This window comes from Aquarana catesbeiana, linkage group LG01 (assembly GCF_042186555.1).
Source record: "Aquarana catesbeiana isolate 2022-GZ linkage group LG01, ASM4218655v1, whole genome shotgun sequence".
NCBI classification, from domain to species: Eukaryota; Metazoa; Chordata; class Amphibia; order Anura; family Ranidae; genus Aquarana; species Aquarana catesbeiana.
Window position 1 is genome coordinate 559,477,558 of NC_133324.1, and position 22,473 is coordinate 559,500,030.

The window sequence follows — 22,473 nt, forward strand, 5'->3', positions numbered from 1 at the left end:
TTTAGTTATCGTTTGTGAAAATGATAACGAAAATACCTGAAATTCGAACAAAAATGCATTCGGACAAAAACGAATGCACATGTCTAGTGGTTAATAGATCCACTTCTGTACAACCAGGGTTCTAATACAAGGACTGAAATTCAGGCGGTCCCTGTTGAACCGGACAAATTTCGATCCATGTATAGCCAGCTTTATGACGTACAGATAATGTCAAAACTAAACTCAAAATGGATAATGCCCAACCGCTACCTATGTATAATGAGTTAAATATATTGTGGTATTCTACTATTGGATCTATATAGTCAAGTGTGTCTCCACACAAAAAGGGATAAAACCGAGAGAGCTAGAGATATGAGCGTGAAAGTTCTCCCATTCACATACAAAATCGACCTTTATTGCAAAACATATTAAAATCACATATCACAAGACATTTTAAAAAACCACGTTCCAGCCAACCTGCTTCTTTTGATTGGGCCTTGGATGTCACACTATGACTCAAACTCTATAGGCGTGTTAGAACAACATTGGTAGCTAATATGTATTAATCACGTATCATTCTTACTGCAATGGCTTGCTGCCCATCTGACATATCTTGAACATATTGGCAGTCCATCAAACAGCTATAGGATTGTAATCCACCGCATTATGTAAAGAAAAACAAATTTGCTTTGAAAGTTCATATCTAATTATGCATATGATCCTTGCTGAACAAGTGTGTTCCTTTCAAACAGTTTGTTGTAAGAGTATATCTATAAAGAGAGGGATATAGTTTTGGGCAGTGTACTATCCCCCACTCGCATACAAATAGTTTTCTGTCATATGTGGGGAATATAAATGTGGTTGTAGTTACTAATGTGGGCAAATAGAACAAGTAGTCATGTATTTATTAGGGAATGTTTAAGCCCTGGTGACATCCAGTGGAGAATTATTTTGAAATTACAGCCCCCTGAATGGTTGATGCCCAGAGTTTACCTATATGATTCAAATACACAGGATGGCGGCTATGGCTTAGGCACTTCCTGAATATAAAACAGGAAGTGTCCACTTCTTTGAATGCAATAGCCTCTGAAGTAGCCAGGACACCCAGCGATGACTGACACAGGAGGTCATCTACTGCATGACTGATAAGTACTGTTCGAGAGACTTGCCTTTACAAAGCACCTGTATATATGGGAAATATCTATTAAGTGCCAACATAACGTATAGAGCATTGCCTTCTATTCAACTGGGCTGATGTTGTGCATGTTTAAGGAAGTTTATAGCTATGCTGAGTCCTTGAAGAGCTTCAATAATGTGGAAATTATGCGTTGATGGGCTACTCTGCATTTATCTTACATAAGTTCCTGTGAGGGAAGGACATCACTCTGATGTGAGAATCTATTACCAAATGAATGCAACCTCATCTGGACCAGAAACTGTTTTGTCTACACACTTGTGTGAGGGAGGCGAGGAGCTGCATTTGTCAAGCAGGTGCTATATATACTTGGGGTCACCCTTTTAGTATTCAAGTATCTGAGATGTATGCCCTTTCGGATCCGGAGAAACTTCCAGCGTTGTTTGATTCTTGAGCAGGATCATATTTTTATTCCAAACTGGCTTGAAGATTAGTCACAGCTTTACAACGTGGAAGTACTAGATCTTGACCTGGGTTGCAAGATGCTGATAATGGGTCCAGTTAATCAGAATTATTGGACACAGGAAGACTGTTTAAAAAGGGGCCATTTTTTTTTCAAAAGAAGGGAAGAAAGGAAATAGAGAAAAGAAAAGAAAAAAATCAAAATATACGCTGATAGTTGGTTTTCTCCTGAAATTTTTTTTTTTTGGTGATATATTATGGTTTATTTTGAGATCAATATGGGGTTATGATATTTATCTATCTTTGGGGGGAGGAGGAAATAAAAGAAAAAGGGAATTTCATTTCTTTTAAATGTGGTATGTACATCCCTCATTTCACCATACTTCTCCCCCCTCCACCCCCCCCCTTTTTTTTGGGGGGGGGGGAGCGCTTAACTAGGGAATAATTTGTTACACGTTCTTGGATTGGGGTCTAGTATTTTCTTTAATCTGCCCGGTCATAGGGCTGATGGTTTATATATTGCACGCTAGCTAGCTGTTGTAAACAATTTAAGAATTAACTGGGCATATTTTTGAATGACGTTGTTTTGTCTGCTATGCTGTGGGGAACACATCATGTTTTCTGTTGCCCATGGTTTCTGTTACATATGCAAAACCTTTCTCAAACAAAAACGAACAGCCCATCTATATATGGCACTAGAAGAAACCATTTCAATTAGTGCTGCACTAGTTTTGATAAGAAAATTAAACAAAAGAGCTCTAAGAGGTCACCCTTTGAAAACCTTACACCTTCTCAGGATATGAAGCTAGCATATTTTCCAGACAATATGGTAATGAAGTAGATGATGTTAATAGGGCATGTTACTAAATAGAACTCTTGAACGTATATCATGTATTCTGATTGCATGGAAAACCCAGTGTCTAGAGTGTTGAAGAGCATGTGCAGATGTCCCAACCGATACGATGTGGACACAAGGAAATAGAATTACAAACTCAAAGCAAAACTGCATGGTTTTTGCTCAGCATGGTTACGTCTGCCACATCTGGCTTGTACTTTACACTTTTCACAAGAATGGAAGTGACTTGGTGATTCTTGCCAATTACCAGCCAAGCATCAATACTTACACAAAAGATAAGATTTTAGTTACCTTGCTCTGGTCAAAGCCACATTCAGACGACGGGGATCATTTAAAAATCCAATGCCCTGGTGCTCGTTAGCTCTTACACAGGACAGAATGATAAAGTCCTTCTCTCGACCTTGAAATGCATCAACACTGGCAATTTCCACTTCCTGGGGGATAGAACAATTGCTTTTACACTGTGATATGCAAATCTAATTGTATACAGTATGCAGTGTAACAATGCACAGGATTAGTTTTGTACCTGATATAGTTTAGTATGCAAGGATCCACTGAACTGCATGTACTGCACTAAGTAGGACCTCTGGCCTTCATAAGGAGTAATTATCCCTATCTGATCCGGCTTGGCCCCCGCCTTCAGAAGTTTTGTGGTGATTTTCTCCACATTAGCAGCTTCAGTCCTGAAAGAGAAAATACAATGATGCATGTGAAACTCATCTCTTCAACTGAAAGGCGAGTTGTCTTCTACTGTGAAGCAGAATACGTTACTGATAATGTGTATGTATCTGTATTGTGACAGCCGCGTTGTAGCATAGCAGTCTCGTGTAACCTGACAGCTCTCTTGAATCACTACAGATTCTCCTGACATATCAATAGCAAAAGTATATTTCTGTAAAGGCTGCAAGTATAGTTTAAGCTGGTTAGGCTGTGGTATAACAAAGGCACAAACCCATGTGGGTCTCAAACATTCAGCTCTAATATCATCCAGAAGGAAACATTTCTTAAAATTAACCTCAGAAAATTGCACTTTATGGGCAATTGAAAAAAAAAAAATATATAGAAAACTTCACATCTAGAAAATGTAATTATAGAAAATTTTTTTAAAAAGTCTCATAATAATACAAAACATTGTAGAAAACAGCACTATTAACATTGCACATTGCATAAATGATGTTTGCAAACATTGCACATTTGGCTGTTTAGCCATAAAGTGGTAATCCCCATCTACTTGCTGTTCCCTTGAATCATGGCTTTGCACAAGGAATACTGCAGAGGGGGATTTCCAATGCGTTTCAAAAATATTGTTCTAAATGTTCTTCAGAGAATACTACCACTTCTGAAAAAACAGCTTAAATTAGTAAAACATTGATACAAATTCACATGTGAGTATGCATATAAATTATCACCGACATGCACTTACAAAGAATGTGTAAGTTTAGCAGAAGCACTCCTTCCCGGATGTTTGTTTCCAAGGGACCGGATGCAGCGTGGTGTTGGCGTAGGTCACGTCTTTTGACGTGTATTGCGTCGCTTCCACACACGCAGCACCCATTCTCGTTGCGCGGAAGTGATAGTGACGCGATTGCGTGATATGACGCGCATCGCGTTACTTCCTCCTGCACATGCGCACTATATCTCAGGGACGCCATCTGCGTCCCTCAGCACCATTCCTCCGTGGTTCGCCATTGTGGAGCCATGCTGTCTCCTTCTCCTTGACTGCCGACCTTGTGAACTTTGTTTTCCTGGTAACCTGACATCTCAATATGGGACTTTTGGACTACGCTGGTTTGATCTAAGGACATCGTAAGTAAGCAATTTATTTATTAGGTACTGGGACAGCCTTATGGGGAATAACACCACAGGCTGAGCTTTTATCCCCTGGAATTGAGACTTATGTTCTTCCTGGGGATTTATCGTGTTTTTTGCTTTTTTTTTCCCCAGCCCATAGTGCCCCTTTCATGCCATTCAGGGTAGTGATATCTGGCAGTTTTTGGACGTGGACAGCGGGCATCCACCCAGGCTAGGCCTTCAATGGGCGATATATGGCATCTATGTCTTTTGGAGGAGTGCTTCTGCTAAACATACACATTCTTTGTAAGTGCATGTCAGTGATAATTTAGATGCATACTCGCATGTGAATTGGTATCAATGTTTTACTAATTTAAGCTGTTTTTTCAGAAGTGGTAGTACTCTCTGAAGATGTATAACAATATTTTTGAAACACGTTGGATCTCCCCCCTTTGCGGTATTCCTTGTCCAAATCCATGATTCAAGGGAAAAGCAAGTAGCTGGGGATTACCACTTTATGGCTAAACAGCCAAATGTGCAATGTTGACAAATATTTATGCAATGTTGATCGTTGCAATGTCAATAGTGCTATTTTCTACAATGTTTTGTATTAATATGAGACTTTTTAAAACAATTTTTCTATAATAAATTACATTTTCTATATATGAAGTTTTCTATATATTTTTTTTCAATTGCCCATAAATCCCATTTTCTGAGGTTTATTTTATGTATCATCAAGGGATGGTGGCAATTTACATGTGTGGTCTGGTGAATCACTTAATTATTGAAGGAAACATTTCTTGCCTGATGAGCAAGTAGTATGGCTTGTAGTCAACAGTAATGAAAAAAGTATGTAAAGCTCTTTCTGGTTATGGGCCATGTTCAACCAGAATTGTCTGCAAAGAAAAGCAAAACAAGCCATTCAAATCTGAATGCAGCAAAACTCCCCTGAACATTTTCTAGAGTAATCACTGTAAAAATCTATCACAGGAAATCACAGCAATCATGTAATAGAGTCCTGTCCTCCCAGCTTTCGATCCTTCTTAGGAGTGTCAGGGCTGTTGGTGATGGCTTATGCTGCGTGCTGGCATTGTGCTATTAAGGGCACGTTTCCAGTGCAAACATATGCCTCAAATATGCAGTTCCACAGAAGGTGGCCCACCTCTGAAGCGGCATCAATGGTTTAATGAAAGCAAAGTGTGTTCTGGCTCGAAAAAGGTTTCACATTTTAGCAACTCAAATGCAAAGCCCTCGTTTATCCACGTTTACCTATTCAAATAGGAAGTGCCTGAACTTGCAATTTCTTCCTGTCCCTGAGTTACATAAAAAAACATGGGCTTGTCCGGCTGCGGCCATTGGAAGTCAAAACCTTTCTTCACACGGTCCGCTGCAAAGAAAAATTAAACAAAATCAATAAGAAGTCACATGAACATAAATTGTAGTAGTGAGCGTACAGTTGCATTACCTGCAGTGACGCCATTCTGGAGGGAGCCTTCATAGAAGATGTTTGATGGAAAAGCACTCAGTGCAGGGTGCATTCGATACTGAACCTGCAGGCGAATTGGTCTGATTCCCAGGACCACAAGTCTCTCAAACAAAGACTGGGACAGGCCAGCCTTAGCAGCTTTTTTACACATCACAACAGGTCCAAGCTGACAATGATCTCCCACCAAAATTAGCTGCAATGTAACAATAGATATTAAACAAGGTTCTAAAAACAATTCACATAATTATCACTTCTTTTAAATATGTGCCATTAAAGAGCCAGGCTGGGTGGTACCGGTCATAGCCAAGGCAACGACGCAACGCATCATTGCCCTACTTCTGAAAGGTGGTGAAACTAGCTCCAAGTCAATGCATGTACAGCACAAATTCCAGTCCCACACAAACTAATTTCTATTCTCCTCATGGCAGGGTTAACTTCTCAAAGGTCCGCTGTCCTACCCAATGAACTAAAAAATAAATGGTTGTCCATAGCCCTAAGTGTGACCCTTAGGCCACTTTCACATGGGTGCTCCGATCAGGTCCACCTGTCAGTTTTTCAGGCGGACCCGACTGGAGCCTCCATGCACTCCTATGGGGCAGAAGATGTCAGCTGTGACATGTCCGCTGACACCCGCTGCTATCCGATCCTGTCTGCCAAAACCAGATGGATGGTGATCCTATTTTCTATCCATCTGGAGGATCGGATATGAGCAGATGACAATGGACATGCAGTCCATTGTGATCCGATCTCCCCATAGAGGAGAGCGGGACACCGGCAGTCTCCGCACAGTGAGCAAGCGGATGACACAAAAATGGAGGCGCCATGTAAAAGGACCCCTAGGTTGACTAACATATCCTGGCAGGAAATATTTTAAAGTCTAAACACTCTAAGCTAAGCAACTAATACAGTTCCTTTACCTTTTCACTGCCAGTGCCATTTTTTTGCACATGTTACAATACTTAAAAACCCCAAAACACAATTTCTGAAAGCAGAGATCATCAAACCTAGATTTTCAGGAAAAAAAAAAAACTTTTAGTACACACACAATCCCTAACTTGTCTGAAGATTAGACGAGATAAACCACTTCAGCTCCAAAAAAGGTTTTATCCCATCATGATCAGACCATTTTTTGCCATTTAGCACTGCACTATAACTGTTAAGTAATGCAACGCTGTACCCAAGCAAAACTTGTATCACACAAAGCTTTTTTTTGTTGGCATTTGATGAACGCTGGGTTTTTTTACTTATTAAATAAAAGAAAAAATTTTGAAAAAAAAAAATTTTTTTTTTTTTAACTTTCTGCCATAAAACATATCCAATTAAAAAAAAAAAAAAAATAGGCTAAAGTGTATTCTGCTGAATGCCTTTGGTAAAAAAGAAAAAAAACCTAATAAGTGTATATTGATTGATTTGAGTGAAAGTTATAGAGTCTACAAACTGGCGTATATACTGGAATTTGTATTTTTTTTTTTTAAGTAGATATCAAATATGTCAAGATTCAAAACTTAAGGCATCTGTGACACAGCAACAAACTAGGATACCCAAAGGTGTCCACCAGCAGCTCTTTAAAGGATAAGTTCACCTATGGTAACATGTTACACCCATATTTAGGGTGTGACATGTTACTAAAGAGCATTTGGCTGCAACTTTCCATTTCCCCGCTGTGAGACAGTGGGTGGGGGATCTTCTCCCCACACCTGCTGTCACAAATTAAAAAAAAGCATGGCCCTGCTCACATGGCCGCGCCATTCATTCATAGAGTTCTGTGAATGAACGACAACTGTTGTCTGTCATTGCGGCAATTGGCTTGTAGTTCTCAAAGAACTGTGAGGGCGCTGGTGAGCACTCTCGCAGTTCACTGACATTGCACCCATGATCTGCTGGTTATGTTGCACAAGCAACCCGTACACGGTTCCCTTTAAGAGCTGCCAGAGGGAACGCGCACGTCCGCTGTAAAGCCAGGGACCCGATGCACGTGGCCGGCGGTCGCGAACGCGTGCACAAGGATTTGTGTGTGTAAACACACAAATCCCTGTGCTGTCAGAGGAGAGGAGACATGTTGTTTGTTCCTAGTAAGTAGGAACAATGATAGGTCTCCTCTCCTACTCAGTCCTATCCCCAGTTAGAAAACACTGAGGGAACACACATTTAACCCCTTGATCACCCCCTAGTGTTAACCCCTTCCCTACCAGTGACATTTACACAGTAATCAGTGCATTTTTATAGCACTGATCGCTGTATTATTGTCAATGGTCCCAAAAATGTGTCAAAGTGTCTGATCTGTCCGTCTCAATGTCGCAATACCGCTAAAAATCGCAGATCACCTCCATTACTAGAAAGAAAAATATGGCATAAATCCTTCTCATAGTTTGTAGTTGCTACAACTTTTGCGCAAACCAATCACTATATGCTTATTACGATTTTTTTTACCAAAAATATGTAGAATACGTATATCGGCCTAAACTGATGAAGAAATTTGTTTAAAAACATTTTCTCTTAACGTCTTCCAGGACAGCCTCTGAGACATAGGGCTCCTCCCTCCGGGACAGGAAACACATTCACCCAAATGGTTAAAAGGAGGTCCTCCAGGCCTTCCCCTTCAGTTTTTTGTGTTTCCTGCCGGACGGGAAGGAAGCATGAGGAACCTGGGGAGCTCTATGTCCCAGGACTGTCCTGGATGAGTTTCTGGTATACCTTCTCGTCTGCCCAAAGCGCCCCTCTGTCTACAAACAGTGAAGAGAGGGCTGCTAGCACAACGCTGCTTAAAGATTCGGAGAGAGTCGGACCCCTGAAGAGCGGCGGGTCCCTACCTCTGTTTCGCCGCACATATCCTGCCCTCTGTCCTCCTGTGATCTGGTGGGCGGACCCCTGCACTGTGGATGCAGCGTTCGTTACAGGCAGCGTCCATTGCAGGGGGGCATGTTACCCATCTCTTCTGGGTATATGAACGTGCTTGCGTGCGTCTGAGGAGGGGCGTCTGCGTTCCAATGAACGGAAGTGACATGGCTTCCGGCAGGGCCGCGTCATCAGGGGGCACCATGAGACGAAGGTTCCGGTCTCCAGACGCAGCGTGTGGCTTGTTGGGCGTCCGGAGCCTGTGTGGATCCTGCAGAGGCTGTGACAACACCGAAGAGCCATGGAGAGCACTGCAGCAGTTCAGGTGGTCGACTCCGGTTCTTCTGGCACCTCTCAGGTAAGCGTGGTGAGGGCAGACCATAGCTTACTCTGGGAGGGGGTTAGGCTTCCTTGTGGCTAGAGTCCTTCCCTGGGTGGGGAACCACAGGTGAAGGGCTGGGCACTTCTCTCCTTCCCCCTGTACACAGTGGTGGTGGGGTTTGGGACAGACTCTCATGGGATGTTTTCTGTCTTTTCTTTAGTTTTCAGGGTAAAACACAAGATAGGTCCCAGATGCAGCCTCCCAGGAGAAAGTGTGCCATTTGTGGGACAAAACTAGGCTCCAATTGGGAGAAACCTCTTTGTCCAGAATGTGTCAGCAGTTTAATTAAGGATGATTCTACGACGGAGTATCATAAAATGCTTACGTCTGTGAAAGACGAAATTGCATCCACTTTCAAATCATTTCCACTTCCATCTCTGCTATGCCTTCCCCCCCAGTAAGGCTAGTTGCGGCGGTCCTTCAAAAATTTCTGACCCAGGAAACGGATCTCATTTTGATAGCCCCATTTTGGCCAAGGAGGGCCTGGTTTGCAGTCCTAAAGAGATTGGCCATATATCCTCCGATTTCTCTTCCAATGAGGGAGGATCTGGTCACACAGGGTCCTATCTGGCATCCTCAGATAGAGACCCTCAAGCTTACAGCATGGTATCTGAGGAACAGCTGTTACGGGCTCAAGGGTTTTCAGAAAGAGTCATTAAGACCCTCTTGCAATGTCGTAAACCAGTAACCAGGGCCATCTACGCCAAGGTCTGGAAGAGGTTCAATTCCTGGTTAGCGGAACAGGGGCAGGAAGAAGGAATTCCAGCAGTGTTGGACTTTTTTTCCAGGCAGGAGTGGAATTAGGTCTCATCAGTACCCTGAAGGTACAGGCAGCCGCCTTGAGTGTATTTCTCCAGGTCTCCCTGCAGCAAGATCGTTTTGTTAAGAGTTTCTTTAAAGCCATCTCCAAGTCCAGGCCAGTGAAGGTCAGAGCCTGTCCCACCTGGGATTTATACTTAGTACTCAACGCCCTTAGAAAGTATCCCTCCAAACCTCTGGAAAAATCTGACGTTAAGTGGGTGGTTCTAAAGACAGCTTTTCTTATTGCAATCACCTCAGCCAGAAGAGTGAGTTTCAGGCGCTCTCGATCTGAGAGCCATTTTTGTTGATTTTGGAGGAGGATAGGGTTGTGCTTAAAACAGATCCTAGTTTCCTCCCCAAAGTGTCTTCTACTTTTCAAAGAACTCAGGACATTATCCTGCCAACATTTTACTCTTCCTCAGAAGTTTATGAGGAAGGAGAATTCAGTTTAGTTGACGTCAGGCGTAGCCTTTTAGTTTATATGGATATCAGCAAATACTTCAGGAAGACAGAATCTTTGTTTGTGAATTTTGCGGGATCACGCAAAGGATTTAAAGCATGAAAATCCACCATCGCTAGATAGATAAGGATGACAGTTTAAGAGGCATACAGGTTGGCAGGGAAACAAGGGCCTCTAGTTAAGGCACATTCAACTAGGGCGGTTTGAACTTTGTGGGCAGAGAAAGCCGGTGCCACTCTGGAGGAGATCTGCAGAGCAACGACGTGGTCAAGCTACTCCACGTTCGCAAAGCATTACCACTTGGACCTGGTTGCTGATAAAGAAAAGGCATTTGGACGAAAGGTCCTCCAGGCAGTGGTCCCGCCCTAACAGAGTAAGTTTCTTGCTTATCTCAGAGGCTGTCCTGGAAGACGATAAGAGAAAACCGGAGTTAGACTTACCAGTAACTCTTTTTCTAGGAGTCTTCCAGGACAGCCTGGCTTCCCAACCAGAGTTTATAGCTGGTGCAAAGGGGATATAATAATGTTATGCCAGTGTGTGGTGTCTTTCAGAGCCTTTCCGGCGGTTCTTGTGGAAACTGAAGGGGAAGGCCTGGAAGACCTCCTTTTAACCATTTGGGTGAATGTGTTTCCTGACCCAGAGGGAGGAGCCCTATGTCTCAGAGGCTGTCCTGGAAGACTCCTAGAAAGAGTTACCGGTAAGTCTAACTCCGGTTTTTGTGGATATTTATTAAAGCAAAAAGTAAAATATATATTTTTTTTTTAAATTGTCGCTCTTTTTTGTTTATAGCGCAAAAAATAAAAACCACAGAGGTGATCAAATAGCACCAAAAGAAGACTATTTGTGGGAAAAAAGGACTCAAATTTCGTTTGGGTACAGCATTGCATGACCGCGCAATTACCATTTAAAGTGACGCAGTGCCAAATTGTAAAAAGTGCTCTGGTCAGGAAGTGGGTAAAACCTTTTGGGGCTGAAGTGGTTTAACACGCATTTGTTATCACAAGATTTATCTGACCTTTATGGAGACATCAGGGTTTTTTTTAGACCCCCCATGCATCCACTGCACTCAGGAAACTAAGCAAACATCCCTGTTCAGTCATTTCAGCTAGCTGTCATATCTAGGAACAGAAGACTCTGAACCTGGAAGGGCTCAGAGCTGAGCACTTTGGCATTTACAGTGGGGCAAAAAAGTAGTCAGCCACCAACTGTGCAAGTCTTCCCACATGAGAGGCCTGTAATTGTCATCATAGGTCAGTGTTTCTCAACTCCAGTCCTCAAGGCGCCCCAACAGGTCACGTTTTAAGGCTTTCCATTATTTTGCACAGGTGATTTGATCAGTTTCACTGCCTTAGTAATTACCACGTCCATTTCATTTGAGGGAAATCCTGAAAACATGACCTGTTGAGGCGCCTTGAGGACTGGAGTTGAGAAACACTGTCATAGGTATACCTCAACTATGAGAGACAAAATGTGGAAACAAATCCAGACAATCACATTGTCTGATTTGGAAAGAATTTATTTGCAAATTATGGTGAAAATGAGTATTTTGTCAATATCAAAAGTTCATCTCAATACTTTGTTATATATCCATTGTTGGCAATGACAGAGGTCAAACGTTTTCTCTAAGTCTTCACAAGGTTGTCACACACTGTTGCTGGTATGTTGGCCCATTCCTCCATGCAGATCTCGTCTAGAGCAATGATGTTTTGGGGCTGTCGCTGGGCAACACGGATTTTCAACTCCCTTCAAAAGTTTTCTATGGGATTGAGATCTGGAGACTGGCTAGGCCACTCCAGGACCTTGAAATGCTTCTTACGAAGCCACTCCTTCGTTGCCCGGGCACTGTGTTTGGGATCATTGTCATGCTGAAAGACCCAGCCACGTTTCATCTTCAATGACCTTGTTGATGGAGGAGGTTTGCACTCAAAATCTCACGATACATGGCCCCATTCATTCTTTCATGTACACGGATCAGTCGTCCTGTTCCCTTTGAAGAGAAACAGCCCCAAAGCATGATGTTGCCACCCCCATGCTTCACAGTAGGTATGGTGTTCTTTGGTTGTAACTCAGCATTCTCTCTCCTCCAAACACGAGTTGTGTTACTACCAAACAGTTCTACTTTGGTTTCATCTGACCATATAACATACTCCCAATCTCTATTGGATCATCCAAATGCTCTCTAGCAAACCTCAGACGGGCCTGGATATGTACTGGCTTAAGCAGGGGGACACGTCTGGCACTGAAGGATCTGAGTCCCTGGCGGGGTAGTGTGTTACTAATGGTAGCCTTTGTTACGTTGATCCCAGCTCTCTGCAGGTCATTAACTAGGTCCCCCCGTGTGGTTCTGGGATTTTTGTTAACCGTTCCTGTGATCATTTTGACCCCGGGGGGGGGGGGGGGGGGGGATCTTGCGTGGAGCCCGAGATCGAGGAAGATTATCAGTGGTCTTGTATGTCTTCCATTTTCTAATTATTGCTCCCACAGTTGATTTCTTCACACCAAGCTGCTTGCCTATTGCAGATTCAGTCTTCCCATCCTGGTGCAGGTCTACAATTTTGTTTCTGGTGTCCTTCGACAGCTCTTTGGTCTCCACCATAGTGGAGTTTGGAGTGTGACTGTTTGAGGTTGTGGACAGGTGTCTTTTATACTGATAAGTTCAAACAGGTGCCATTAATACAGGTAATGAGTGGAGGACAGAGGAGCCTCTTAAAGAAGAAGATACAGGTCTGCGAGAGCCAGAAATCTTTGTAGGTGACCAAATACTTATTTTCCACCATAATTTGCAAATAAATTCTTTCAAAAATCAGACAATGTGATTGTCTGGATTTATTTCCACATTTTGTTTCTCATAGTTGAGGTATACCTATGATGACAATTACAGGCCTCTCATCTTTTTAAGTGGGAGAACTTGCACAATTGGTGGCTGACTAAATACTTTTTTGCCCCACTGTACACTTCACAGGGGAGATAGATGTACAACATTTCTCCATTACTCCCTGCTCACCATCCTGATGCGTCTTCCCGTAGCCTTTTAAAACCAGCACAAACAATGCACTGAGTATCCACTACACTGTCACTGCATTTTGAAAATCATATTGCTTCAAAAAAAAAAAAAAAAAAAATTAAAAAAAAGGGGGGCATTCTCAAGTGAACAATCCACTTGCTAGAAGTATTTAACCACTTGAGATCCGCGCTTTAAAGGAATGACGGCTACAGCGCAGACCTGCTTTGCCGGGACTATGTCTATTGACGTCACCCCGTGCCCGAGCGGCCTGCACACCTCCTGCAGGGCGCGCACAGCATGCTCTGTGATCAGCGAGTCTGAGAGACTCGCTGGATCACAGATCGGAGTAAGGGGTCGATCCCGACCCCTTACTACGTGATCAGCTGTCAGCCAATGACAGCTGATCATGTGAGGTCAACAGAGCCAGTAATCGGCTATTTTTTCTTGTCGCGCTGACAGCGTGGAGAAGGAAAAAAAAAAAAAAAAAAAAGACGATCACCGGCGGCCGTGAGAGGGACATCAGTCCTGATCACAGAGATCGGCCACCAGATCACCAGTGCCCACTGCCAGTGCCACCTAGCAATAGGCAACAGTGCTGCCTACCAGCGCCACCCATCAGTGCCCACAATCAGTGCTGGCCACCAGTGCCGCCTCATCTGTGGCCACCAGTGCCGCCTCATCTGTGGCCACCAGTGCCGCCTCATCTGTGGCCACCAGTGCCGCCTCATCTGTGGCCACCAGTGCCGCCTCATCTGTGGCCACCAGTGCCGCCTCATCTGTGGCCACCAGTGCCGCCTCATCTGTGGCCACCAGTGCCGCCTCATCTGTGGCCACCAGTGCCGCCTCATCTGTGGCCACCAGTGCCGCCTCATCAGTGCAGCCTCATCAGTGCCCACCAGTGCAGCCTCAACGCATATCAATGAAGGAGAAAAATTACCTGTTTGCAAAATTTTATAACAAACTATTAAACATGATTTTTTTTTAATTTTCCATCTTTTTTTGTATGTGTAGCAAAAAATAAAAATCCCAGCTGTGATTAAATGCCACCAAAAGAAAGCTCTATTTGTGGGGGAAAAATGATAAAAATTTCATTTGGGTACAGTGCTGTATGATCGGGCAATTGTCATCCAAAGTGTGACAGCGCTGAAAGCTGAAAATTGGTCTGGGCAGGAGGGGGGTTTAAGTGCCCAGTAAGCAAGCAGTTAAATACAGTGTTCACTTCTAAAATGTAGAACATAAAAAAAAAGTTAATTGAAATTATACCTGCTTTGCTCCAAGAACAACTGGCACCATGCATTCTGGCTCTGTGGCTTGAGTACTTTCATCAATTAGAATTGAACGGAACTGCATTTTTGCAAGCCTAGGATCACCGGCACCCACACAGGTACAGCAAATCACATCCGCATTCTGTAAAACAAAAGTAAATGGAGAATATTAGAACTTGAATCCTCCCATTAACAAAACCCAGTTATATGAAGATGAGCACCATTTGTTGAATTCTTTCAGACCATTTCTAAACATGGACTTATAAATACACAATCTTTTATACTTAGCCATCGTATACCTCTGCTGTAACAATTTTATTTTATTAGTAAAGAAAAAGGCAGCAAAAAGGTTTCCATGTAGAGCATTTAGTTCCAATAAAATGGAAATGGCGGAAACATTTAACCTTTGCTCCTACCATAAGCAGCTCTCTTTCAGCTGTTCTTTTAAGGGCTCGGTATCGTTTCTCATCAGCGGAAGAAAGTTCCCCAGTCTCATCTTTAAGCTGCTGCAACTTTTGTAGCTCTGGCATGCTGAAAGGAAAAAAAAAAAAAAGTCAAAAGAGATCTAAATTGCGATGGGATTAAAACCACTAAATGTAAGAAAAGCTTTGAACATACCTCTAAATGTATGCTTACTCTAATGATTTCTCATTTCTTTCCAGGGCTACAAAAACAGGATACACAGGAGCTGCTAAAAACATTTGTGGGTGAAATGTGTAGCATGATTTTGTAGTGGGAAACAAAATTGGACAGCTACTAGTTAACATGAAAGAAAACATCACCTTAGCCAGAAAGAGCCACCTTGTCTTTGTGGAGAACATGGGAAGTTTTGCCTTACATGTAAAATCCTTTTCTTGGAGTACAGTACAATACAGAAAGATTCAGAGATGACTGGGTTATAGGAAAATGTTCCTTCAGGTGATTGGAAACTGGCAAAAAAAAAAAAAAAAAAAACCTGTCCCTATAAACCTGTATTCCAATAAAAGGATATACAGGCAGGGACGTCCCCAAGCCACACCAACAAGAGGAAGGTAACGGCAACAATTTCACCAACATACCCCTCACAAAAAACAGGTTTAGAACCCAAACAGCAGTGTGATGCACTTTGATACCAAAGACAGTACTGACTGAAGATTCAATTGTAAAACTTAGTCAAGATGTGAACCAAACACCAGGTGACAGCCTTTAAAAATTGGAAAACAGAGAATTGAAGGTGAAAAAGATTAAACTACTTTAGGCAAAAAAATATAACCGAAGGACAACCTTACCTTTGTGAGCTCTACTAGGAAGGGTTCCTTACAGGATAAAAACACTCTCCTGGCAAAAATTATAACCACCAGAAAAACAACCTTGCTCAAAGGGCCTGCAATGCAGAAAGTACCAAACTCAGGCCCCACAAAGCCACAGGAGAATGTCTGGGAGGAACAATTTGAGCCACTACCTGTACGATGGCTTTCAGAGTATGCAATGCCAAAGGCTATGGAAATTTGTCCTTTGATGTTACTCAGAGCCAACTGTTGATCCACTGCCGATTGAGGAAACATCAAGATACCGCCCCACTGGGTACTGGCTAGTACTGACATTCCACTGTTCACACCAGGCAAAATAAGCCTTCCAGGTGCGTTAACAGATTTTTTTAGAAATCGATTTGCACTCAAAAGCATAGGGATGACCGATTTAGCCAGGCACCCCATCTCAGGTCATGTGATTCAACAACCAGACTGTCAAAGCAGAAGGGAACAACGAACCCTGAAGCAGCAGATCTGAATGGTATGGCAAACACCACAAAATGTCCACCAGAAGCCTGAGTACATTTGTATACCAAGTTCTTCTTGGCCAGTTTGGGGCAACGAGAATCCGGAATTCCTTCATACTCAATCTGATGAAGCAGGAGGGAGGACCTTTAGAGTAGGAAAGACTTATATCCCACTGGGTCACTAATGCGTCCACCAAAGGTCATCGGGTCCTAATCCGAGACATGAACCTTTCCACCTTGTGGCTGAATCTTAAAGCAAGAGAAGCCGCATTCACATCCAGCATTTCTAACCACTCGCCAGGGCCCAGCTGTTGGCAACCGAGAAGGTCAGTCTGCAAAATTTCTACACCTGGAATTTGTACAGCTGACAGGACCCGAACCTGGCGTTCTGCCTAAAGCAGAGTCAGGTCCACTTCCGTCTGAGCTGCTTGACTTCTCGTTCCATCCTGGTGACTAAAATAAGCAACAGCTATGGCATTGTCTGACTTGACCTACATAAGCAATCCACAAAAGCAACTTGTCCATCTCTGAAAGGTGAGATGAGTTTCAGAATGTTTTTAGGAAGGCGCAATTCTTAGATTGATCAAGTCCCTTGTACCACGACTGTACAGAGCACACCTTTCCAGCCCAACAGGCTGGCAGTCTTGCCACCAGAAGGGAGAAATGAAAGTGACACATACGAGACAAAGAAGAATTTGCAGTCTATTCCTTAGGCTTTTTCTGCTGAGGAAGGTGGGTGCTCGTCACCAGTAGTGTCTTTAAAATTGGTATCAAAAGAAGATTCGAAGAGATCTCATAGGCCACACAGTTTAGATGCTTCCTGGACAATGGTTCCATAGTCCAGCACTTTAACCAGTATCCCAAGTATCTGCACTGACAGCGGACTCATGGGCGAGATGAGTGAGAAAGCCTCCAGCAGGCAGCCTTTCGCACCATGCATTCAATGATCGAGAGATCAACCACAGGAGTGGTGAGATTTCTTAAGGGATACCAATTAATTAGTCATGGGCACAGTACAATAACAGCCAATAACAGCTTATACGTTGGGTCCTTAAAAATAAGTGCAGTCTCCACTGGTAAGTTGATCACTTAAAGGTTTAAACACTGCTGGATCAACAGTGGGGGTAGACCACTTTTGTACAAAATCCTAACCAATTGGACACAAAGGCTAAAAAAATGCTTGGGGGAGAAAACAGCTGGTCAAGGCCCAATTATGTGACGTCATCCCACACGGCCCAAGCTCGCAACAGGCTGAGTGGTGGAGCTAGGACAGTCAAAAAAAAAGTGCTGTACGTTAGTGTTGTAAGACCCCATACACGATTAGATTTTTGTCTTCAGATTTATCAAAACTATGTAAAGCAAGGGCCTGCCAGATTGCATACAAATTGAAACTCTAAAGCCTTGTACACACGGTCAGATTATTGGACGAATTTGTCAGTTTTTTGTTGGATGCCAGTCTCAAATCGAAAGTAAAGAGTACGCACCATCAGAAAATTTTCTAACGACAGAATTCAACGTCAGAAGTGACGTAATGTGTTGAATTGTTTTGTATGTGCTCTTTCATTTCTGAGCATGCCTAGTCTGGCTGTTCAGATACTTTTTTTTGTCAGAAAACCGTACTAACGAAAAGAGAAAAAAAAAAAAATCAGATGTGGTCACATCAGACAAAAATTTTCAAAGCCTGTACAACCAGTTTGTCTGCCGAAAATTTGTAATCAGCTGTCAAAAGCAGCATGCCAACGATCAGAAAATCGGCAGATCGTTCATCGAAATGTATTTCAGATTTTCTGACCGTGTGTACTGGCCTTTAAGGTTTGACCTCGTATTATATGGTTTTGGTAAATCTGAAGTCAAAAATCTGCAGAAAATCTAATAGTGTGTATAGGGTCTAAGACAGCATTGGGAAATGTGTTACTGGATTTACGTATTTTTAAAATAAAAGGGGATTTTATGCTATGGCGTTCTTTTGTTTTTCCCATGGCCTGCATATGTGCATGAGAGGAAGGAGATATTAAAGGGACCAGCCCCAAGCCATTGAAAGAGTGGTGGATATATAGTGGAAGAATGGTCAAAACCCCAGTTTTCTATAAGTGCAAGTTGACCCTGAGCTGAGTGGCTTAAACTATCTGAGTAGGGAGTGAAGGTGGAGTGCACATTATTTGTAATTACACTATACTCTCACCGGCCACTTTATTAGGTACACCTGTTCAATTGCTTGGTAACACAAATTGCTAATTAGCCAATCACATGGCAGCAACTATGCATTTAGGCATCTGGATATGGTGAAGATGACTTGCTAAAGTTCAAACCGAGCATCAGAATGGGGAAGAAAGGGTATTTAAAGCGGAGTTTCGCCGAAAAAAAATAAAATAAAAAAGTCAGCAGCTACAAAAGGACATTTATCTGTCCTGGGCGCCCACGATGTCATTACTCGAAGCCCACCCGTCCTTCGCCTCCTGGGTGCTGGTGCTGGCATCTTACGTAGGGAAAACAAGAAGTGAAGCCTTGCGGCTTCACATCCTGGCTCCCTACTGCGCATGCGCGAGTCGCGATGCGCGTCCTGACTGGTCCCTGCTGTCTTCTGGGACCTGTGTGTCACCCAGAAGACAGCGGGGCCGGACATGGCGTAGATCGCAGCGGATTCTGTGGCGATCTATCGCCAGAAATGGGAGCAAATACCTGTATTAGACAGGTATCTGCTCCCCCCCTGAAAAGTGCCAAATGTGACACCAATGGGGGGGAACAAATAAGTGGAAGTTCCATTAAGTTTATGGATGTTTTATTTGTGGTGTAGTTTTAATTTGTTTATTTGGTGTTAATGGCTGTTATTGGTAATTTTGTTGTGTTTTTGCATCTGGTTCAGTTTACTGTTGTGATCTTGTGTTGTCTTTGTTAAGTGTGTCTGTGTCGTAACAATTTCCCACGGGATTAAAGTATTCTGTAAGTGACTTTGAACGTGGCATGGTTGTTGGTGCCAGACGGGATGGTCTGAGTAACTGCTCATCTAGTGGGATTTTCCCACAACAGAGAATAAAAAAATCCAGTGAGCAGCAGTTGTGTGGATGAAAATGCCTCGTTAATGTCAGAGGAGAATGGGCAGACTGGTTCGAGATGATGGAAAGGCAACTAACTCAAATAACCACTCGTTACAACCAAAGTATGCAGAATACCATCTCTGAACGCACAAAACGTTGAACCTTAACAGATGGGCTACAGCAGCAGAAGACCACGCCAGGTGCCCCCCCTGTCAGCTAACAGGAAACTGGTCTGATGCGTCTCGATTTCAGCTGCGACATTCAGATGGTAAGGTCAGAATTTGGCGTAAACATGAAAGCATGGATCCATCCTGCCTTGTAGCAACGGTTCTGGCTAGTGGGGGTGTAATGGTGGGGGAAATTTCCTTGGCATGCTTTAGACCCCTTAGTACCAACTGAGCATTGTTGAAACAGCACTGCCTACCTGGGTATTGTTGCTGACCATGTCCATCCCTTTATGACTACAGTGTACCCATCTTCTGATGGCTACTGCCGGCAGAATAATGCACCATGTCACAAAGCTTAAATCATCTCACCACTGGTTCCTTGAACATGACGAGTTCACTGTACTTCAATGGCCTACAGATCGCAATCCAATAGAGCACCTTTGGGATGTGGTGGAACGGGAGATTTGCATCATGGATGTGCAGCGGACAAATCTGCAGCAACAGCATGGACCAACACCTTGTTGAATCTATGCCACTAAGAATTAAGGCAGTTCTGAAGGCAAAAGGGGGTCCAACCCAGCACTAGCAAGGTGTACCTAATAAAGTGGGCAGTGAGTGAGCAAGTTCATCAAAGACTGGAGTGATTCAGAATTCGAGTCTCAATAGCTGATGGCTCAGAAGCTGCCAAGGCTATTGCAAAATATGATAGGAAATCTGCAGAAGGCAAAAGGAGTGCACTTGGGGCCTCTCTGGTCACAGTCCAAAAATAATAGGATGATTTGTGCCCTAAAGTGGCATGACTATTATAAAACCTCAGTCAAAAGGGCAGAGGAACTGGCCACACTCTGAGCTAGAGGACTCCGATGACATGATAGACTCTAGGAGCAGAGTGCAACATTATACCAGATTTCAGATGTTGGCACCACTGCTAACTCTTACAAGATTCTGGAACGAGTTCTACATGGAACCTAGTGTCCATAGGTCAATTCCAGGCTATTCCCGCAACATCCAGTCTAGTAGGGTCCAGACATGGCACCCAAAAAGCCAGATAACTGTAATGGAATGGCCAAACTCTTGCAGCAATGTAGAAACAATTCCAAAAATCTCGGAGAGGAAGAACATGCTAGAAAAAAAAAAAAGTTAGTCCTCAGCATAGCAGAGCTGAAGAGAAGACATCCATCTATCCTCCTGGGATAGGATGTTTGCCAGTGTCAAATCACCTGAAAAGTAGCCATATATAACCCAGAGCCTAAGACTCGGTTCTGCACAATCACAATAGGTTTTGCCTAAAGTTTTACCCTTTTACTGCCAGAGCTGTTTTTGCATTTTTTTTGCACACGTTTAAGATTATACAAAATCCCCATGATATATTTTCTGAAAGCAGACACCCTAGAGCAGTGGTCATCAACCCTGTCCTCAGGGCCCACTAACAGGCCAGGTTTGCAAGATAACTGAAATAAATCACAGGTGATATAATTTGCTTCTCAGTGATTGCAGTATTCTAGTCTGCATCTCCCCAAGGTAATTAATACATAAAACCTGGCCTGTTAGTGGGCCCTGAGGACAGGGTTGACCACTGCCCTAGAGAATACAATAGTGGTAGTTCCAATTTATGTCACACGATTTTACCGCAAAGGTCAAGGAAATGCAAAATTTCAGTAAAACACACTAAAACGCTATAAACTACCCACATTTTTTGTAAAATATAAAAAAAAAGTTGCACGAGTAAATAGATGCCAAACCTTAAAATTTGTGTGCGCCCATGAAATGGCGACAAACTTCAGTAACCAATATTTTCTATAGGCGATGCCTCAAAAGCCCCCTATATCAGTTTAGTGTTACAGAGCAGGTCCCGTGCTAGAATTATTGCTCACTCCGGCATGCATGGCGATTTGTAACGTATATTGCAGTCCACGTATGTGCAACTTTTTGCCCCCTATGTGATGATTTTTCGGTGACCGGTTCTCTTTAATGAGACATGTATGGCGCATTGCAATCACATTCCTTCCTGGTTATGCTAGCCGGAGAATGTGACAGGTGACCCAGAAGTGAGGCCATACATGTCGCTTTCCAGGTCACAGCAAGAAGGGGAGGAGAGCAGACATGTGTCTGCTCTTCTCCCTCGCCAGCACCCGCCGTGACGTTCTCGGGCCTGCAGATGGGGATACCAGGGTTGTGTGGAAGCAATCGGTCGGCAGCGCAGCAGCCCGAATGCTTCCACCTAACAGGCAGGAAGGAGTCATCTAACAGTTTCATTCCATATTCCCATCGCACACAGTCCTGGATAAGGGCTCAAGGATTTGGGTGCTGCAGCAACCAGCTGGAGACTTGTTCTGAAAGTCACAATGGAGATATTTGCTAGCACACCAGGGATCAGCAAGGTAGCTTGCAAACTGATTTTTTTATTGCATGATCACATCACAGAGCAACGTTTCGGAGCCACGCAGGACCCCTTCGTCAGGCATGTGATGTGACATCGCATGCCTGACGAAGGGGTCCTGCGTGGCTCTGAAACGTTGCACTGCTCTGTGATCATGCAATTAACAAAATCCATTTGGAGGCTACCTTGTTGATCCATGGTGTGCTGGAAAATATCTCCATTGTTATCAGTTTTACACACAATCCCAGTGGCTGCAGCCAGATTGTGCGTGAAACCCCCCCGCTGTCGGGGGGGGGGGTTGTCATGACATCTATGGGCTCCCATGGCCTAGCCACTGTCAGTGCTCCTTCCTCTCAACTGCAGCAGACGTGCACTGACACAAGTGATCCAGAAATGCAGGAACATGTAACCAAGCATACATTTTTTTTTTTTTATACTTAGGCTTTGCTTCCACTTTTGAGGAGATGGTGCTAAATACCTTTCCATATTACGAATTTGATTATGCAATGCCAAGAAAGAAACTGGAGAATCAATTGCTTCACGACTTTTTGCACAAAGCCGAACAACTTTGAGACCAGTCTGATGAATCTTCTCTGTCAGCTGATCCACAGCAATGTTGCTTGGGGCACAGACCAAGACCGGGCTGAAATTGGAAAAAGAAACAGCTCTAATTAAAAGC

The 22,473-nt window shown here is 43.4% G+C and overlaps 1 protein-coding gene across 1 annotated transcript in view; it reads right to left on the minus strand.

The window, feature by feature from the left end:
* The window catches only part of UPF1 (UPF1 RNA helicase and ATPase), a 169,706-nt gene that overhangs the window by 53,823 nt on the left and 93,410 nt on the right, over positions 1 to 22,473 (minus strand). Inside the window, exons 12-18 of the mRNA XM_073596301.1 lie at positions 22,273 to 22,437; positions 14,873 to 14,987; positions 14,455 to 14,598; positions 5,689 to 5,902; positions 5,493 to 5,610; positions 2,959 to 3,115; positions 2,724 to 2,866 (exon numbers count right to left, since the gene is read on the minus strand). Coding sequence (XP_073452402.1) covers positions 2,724 to 2,866; positions 2,959 to 3,115; positions 5,493 to 5,610; positions 5,689 to 5,902; positions 14,455 to 14,598; positions 14,873 to 14,987; positions 22,273 to 22,437 — 1,056 coding nt within the window. The remainder of the gene's footprint in view (positions 1 to 2,723; positions 2,867 to 2,958; positions 3,116 to 5,492; positions 5,611 to 5,688; positions 5,903 to 14,454; positions 14,599 to 14,872; positions 14,988 to 22,272; positions 22,438 to 22,473) is intronic.